The 5,081-nt window shown below is 59.4% G+C and overlaps 1 protein-coding gene across 2 annotated transcripts; it reads left to right on the top strand.

Annotated features, from left to right (window-relative positions):
• Positions 1–213: 213 nt before the first annotated feature.
• SERTAD1 (SERTA domain containing 1) lies at positions 214–3,136 on the top strand. 2 transcript variants are annotated; one of them, XM_055309780.1, is made up of 2 exons: positions 214–341; positions 2,073–3,136. In XM_055309780.1, the coding sequence occupies exon 2, from the start codon at positions 2,073–2,075 to the stop codon at positions 2,787–2,789; it is 717 nt and encodes a 238-aa protein (XP_055165755.1). In that variant the 5' UTR covers positions 214–341; the 3' UTR covers positions 2,790–3,136. The 2 variants fall into 2 exon arrangements, with proteins under 2 accessions (XP_055165755.1, XP_055165756.1); XM_055309781.1 differs by lacking the exon at positions 214–341 and adding an exon at positions 814–953.
• The last annotated feature ends 1,945 nt before the right edge of the window (positions 3,137–5,081 follow it).

Here is a 5,081-nt window from a genome sequence, read left to right on the forward strand (position 1 = left end):
CTGCCCCGCAGTGAACACAGCCACCCCCCCTGGCCTCGGCTCCTTACACAGTCGCCAGGCATGCGCCCTGAAGCCACCCTCCCCTCTCTTCGAACCTTCCTTCTCCAGGCCCCGCCCATCACCGCCCAAGGCCAATCGCGGGCCGAGGGCGGGGCCACCGCGGGAGTGGGCGGTAGTTAAGGGGAGTCAGGAGCCTGGAGTCGTGCGCCCGAGTCAGAACTGCGTCTACCGACCCAGGCGCCGGCTGCTGAAGGAGAGCGAGCGAGCGATGCTGCCGTCGCCGCTCCCTGATTGGCTGCGCGTGGATCCCTCTTCGTTCTGATTGGCAGCGGGTGAGCTAGGTATGTAAATGAAGTGAAGGGGGCCGAGGCGAGAAGGGAAACCCGCGAGGGGGTCGTTTGGCAGGTTCGATCCCCGGGTCCGGCCGGTGCGCGCCGGGGCTGCCCGGGATCGAGATGCGCGGGCCCCCAAGTGTCGCCCGGCCGGGCTGGGTGAATCACGCCGCAGCCCGGGAAGGGGGCGGAGGCGCCGGCTCTCTGGCTCCGGCTGCGTGACTCACCCGCCCCCGCCGCCGCCGCCGCTTCGGGAGGAGCCGCCTCCACTGCCTGCCGGAAGCGAGCACAGGCCGAGAGGGCAGAACAGCCCTCGGGGTTCCCGGCCCGCACGGCCCTGCGCTGCGGGCAGGAACGACAGCCAGGACGTGGGGCCGTGTGGAGGATCCCGGGGTCCGAGGGGCCGGAATCCCCGGGGAAAGCCGTTCTGGCGCCGCTAGGGGGCGCCGGGACGGGGGGGGCGGAGTCCGGGGGGGGGGCGCCTGAATTCCTGCGGCTTTGGACTCCCGGGTCTTCGGGGAAGGAGGCGAGGACCGTTTTGAGAAGTGTGAGGAGTCGCTTTTAGGTCCTGTTGGGCAAGGGCCCAGGGATTGGAGCCTTCAACCTTCCAGGCTCAAGAAAGTAAGTTGGACCTGGCGTCCAGAACTCCAGGGGCCCCTATCCCGGGGAGAGTGTGGGTCCTCAAAGTTCTCTTGGTGACCCCCCTGTGCCGGTCAGGATTTCCCAGCGAGCCATGTCTACTCTGCCTCCCAAAGAAATCCGGAAGCAACCAACTTCTTTCCATGTCCACTGCCCTCCACCTTCCACTCCAGGCCCCCACCATCCCCCGCCCCAGAGCGCGGTGGCCTCTGAATGGAGCTCAGGACCGCGCTCTTCCCCCTTTCCCTTCCTTTCACCCTCATCTAACTCGAAGCAGCCGAGGTGGGGGGGGATCTTCTGGAAATCTAATCAGTTCACAACACCACCCTGTTCCCTGCTCAAAATCCTTCAATGACACTCACAGTAAAATCCAAACTCTTTGCCTCTGCTTGCTCTCCAAACCCGGTCCCCTTCGGTGTCACTCTACGCTGACCACACTAGTGTTTTATTTTGTGTTGTTTTGTTTTCAGTTCATGCTCATCCAGCCTCCAGGTCTTTTTTTGCCCTTGTTCTCTCTTCCCGGAATGCTTTCCCTTGGTCCTTCTGTGGGTGGCTCCTCCTGCTTTAGGTGTCAGCTAAAATGTCACCTCGGAGGAGCCTTCCCTGACCACTCCCCAGAACCTTTGAATATCTTCCTAGCATGCCTCTACATTTCCTGTATTTATTTATTTATTTATTTATCTATTTATTTATTTATTTATTTATTTGTCTGTCTGTTGGGTAGTAGACAGTAAGTGTTAGATGGAACTATGTAAAACAGCTGTTTTCATGAGTTAAAAAGAAGATTGAATTTTGGGCATTTCACATAGTTCACTGAAGAAATACATAATAATAGCTATTAAGAGTATTTGTTAATAAGAATTGTTATAATGTACTAGGCACTGTTGTAAGTGCTTTTTTGTACGTTATCACATTTACTCTATAAAACAGCTCCATGAGGTAGATACTATGATCACTCATATCTTCAGGTTTCTCTAGGAAAGCACAGGTTCAAGAAATTAAATGGCCTGCTCAAGATCACACCAGACATAAGTTATCAGAGACAGGGTTTTTAACTTAACATTGACTTTCCATAACTGAATGACTCCTCCCTCCCTGCAGATGATGCTGAGCAAAGGTCTGAAGCGCAAGCGGGAGGAGGAGCGGGAGAAGGAAGCCCTGGCAGTGGACTCCTGGTGGCTGGATCCCAGCCTCCCAGCAGTGGCACAGGCGCCCCCGGCCGTGGCCTCCAGTTCCCTCTTGGACCTTTCCGTGCTCAAGCTCCACCACAGCCTGCGGCAGAGTGAGCCGGACCTGCGGCACCTGGTACTGGTAGTGAACACGCTGCGGCGCATCCAGGCATCCATGGCACCTGAACCCACCCTGCCACCTGTGCCCAGCCCGCCTGCGGCCCCTTGTGTGGCTGACAATCTGCTGGCCAGCTCAGACGCTGCCCTCTCAGCCTCCATGGCCAGCCTTCTGGAGGACCTCAGCCATATCGAGGGCCTGAGCCAGGCCCCCCAGCCCTTGGTGGACGAGGGGCCACCAGGCGGCCGCCCCACTGGGGGATCCCCACCCAACCTGGGTGCCTTGGACCTGCTGGGCCCAGCCACTGGCTGTCTGCTGGACGATGAGCTTGAGGGTCTGTTTGAGGACATCGACACCTCTATGTATGACAGTGAACTTTGGGCACCAGCCTCCGAGGGCCTCAAACCAGGCCCTGAGGATGGGCCTGGCAAGGAGGAAGCTCTGGAACTGGATGAGGCTGAGCTGGACTACCTCCTGGACGTGTTGGTGGGCACACAGGCACTGGAGCGGCCACCGGGTCCAGGGCGCTGACCCCCACAACTGGGATGGTGGTCTGGTGTCCAAACTGAGCCTGATGGCTGGACCAACTCTCCTTGGAAAGACACAGCTGGCTTCCTTAGAGCAGAGAGAGGGGCTTTGGAGAGACAGAATCCAGTCCTGAGCAACTTCACCTCTGTCCTCTTGTCTAGGACTAATGAGGGGAGTCTGGGATTGGCCCTTGGGATGGGCTCACAGGGCCTGGTGGCTGGAATGTGATTTGGACCGGGCCCTGTGCTGGACTGAATCCCCAGGGGTTATAGCCTGGGATACTCTTTCCCTGATGTGGGAAGAGACCGCACCATTTTATGGAAATTAAAACCAGTCCTGGGAAATTTCAAGTCTGTGTGCTTTGTCTCTGGGCTAAGGCAAGGGTATCATGATGTCCTCCAACATTTAGTGAGCGTGGACTGTGTGTACGTGGCACAGTGCTTAGCACTGGACGTGTGTTAACTCTTCCCATCCGCTGAACAAGGTGGGCATTATTACTATCCTCACTTTAGAGCCCTGAAGCTCTGAGAGGTCATCACGTGCGGAGGTGGGTTTCAAATCGTGAACTTTACTGCTTTATTGGTTTGATAAGCAGATCAATTAGCTCTGGTAACTGGCCCAGAACATACCCAGCCAGGTTTCCCTGATGCACCTGTGTGTGTACATAATAGTGGTGGTGGTGGTGGCTGTGGAGGAACCTGGGCCCCTTGAAGTCGTGTCCTTCCTTGCTTGGAGTGTACCTGTGTGTCTTGGAGCTGGCGAGGGGTGCGGGGTGGGGGGTGGAGGTGGGCAAAAGGGAGCTTTCAGAATGAGCCAGAAATAAAAGCCCAAAGGTGGAGGCTGGATGGAGCCTCTCCAAAGAACACGGAGAGCCGCTCTCCAGGGAAATGGGGAAAGATAACGAGACTCCAGCAAGTTAAAAAAAAAAAAAAAATTCACTCGGGATCTCACATCTGTCTTTGAGCAGGGGATAGGGCACCTTGGAGGGTGACTCTGAAATAAAGCCACCGGGCTTAGTGGCTTGACCGCCAGGCCGGCGGTCCTGCTTTTCCTTCTAGAAGAAACCCAGGCCCGGGCCGAGGCCACCTGCCAGACTGCTTGTGCGATAGGGCTGGCCCGAGCGCCGGGTGTCTGCGCCGCCCCCGCCGTCCAGCCGCATTCCTGGCCCGGCTGGGAGGGGCCGCACACTCAGAGGCCTGGCACGGGACCCAGGCGGCGTCCTTCCTGGCGGCGTGGGGGCAGGGCAGCGCCGGGTGCGGGCGGGGGAGGGGCGCGGCGGGGGCGGGGGGCGGGGGCCGGGGAGGGGCAGAGGGCCGGATGGCGGCCCGGGGCCCAGCGGGGCCTCGATCGCGGAGGTCGCCGGCCCCAGGACACCAAACTCGCTGGGCCCCGGGGCCTCCCCTCCGGCCGGAAGCTCCCGGGAGGCTGAGGCTGGGGTGGAACCGGGGGGAGGCGGGCGGCTGCGGCGGCCCTCGGGCCGGGAAGGGGCGGGCAGAGCCGAGCTTCCTGGAGCAGGAGAGGAAGTCGTGCCCATTTCTGGAAGTGGATGAGGCGGCCCCGGGGGAGCGGGGGTGGCCCGAGCGGAGCCGGTGCGGAGGCCGAGGGTCCTCCGGGTGCCGGACTCCAACACCTGGTGACTCCCAGCTCTGGGCAGTGGGACTCAGACTCGGTTTTGACCCAGACCCAGACCTCGGGAGTTTGGGTGCTGAGCTCAGCAATGCCCCCTGGTGCTCAGTCTGGGGGGGTCTGAGATGCCGCTGCCTCACATTTTCTTGAAATCTGCCCTGGGGTGGGGGTGGGGGGGGTCAGGGAGCCCCCGTGTGGGGCCAGCACTGCCCTCTGTTTACAACACTCTGGGAGCCTGTTTCTGATGTCTCTGGGTGCCAAATCGGGGAAATAATCTGCGATACATACTGGTGCAGACAGCCTACCCATCTGTCGACGATGCTCCCATCTGCCCCTGTGCCTGCTCGCTCAGCGATGCCCCCTCTCCCCAGAGCCTCCGCAGACAGTTGCACAGGTTGTGCACTGCACACAGACTCCCTATCTAAGGGGCTACCGTGCATATTTCAGGCACCATTCATTTACATATTTGCTACAACAGTTTCCCAGCAGATGGAGGTCAAGTGCCTTGGGGAAGGGGCATGCCTTTTGCATAAAAGCACCATATGGGCTAGATCAGCGCTATTCCCTTCCCTCTGGTGCCTTCAGGTTTATGAGCAGCTCATGCCTGAGGACCTACCCCAGGCTCCCCATGTCTGAACCCCAGATGATTGTGCAGGCTCTCTGGTTCTA

This window comes from Nyctereutes procyonoides, unplaced genomic scaffold (genome assembly GCF_905146905.1).
Source record: "Nyctereutes procyonoides isolate TBG_1078 unplaced genomic scaffold, NYPRO_anot_genome, whole genome shotgun sequence".
In the NCBI taxonomy this organism is placed as follows: Eukaryota; Metazoa; Chordata; class Mammalia; order Carnivora; family Canidae; genus Nyctereutes; species Nyctereutes procyonoides.

Coding starts and splice junctions, on each gene's coding strand:
- SERTAD1 (XM_055309780.1), top strand. CDS start 2,073: ATGATGCTGAGCAAAGGTCTGAAGCGCAAGCGGGAGGAGGAGCGGGAG.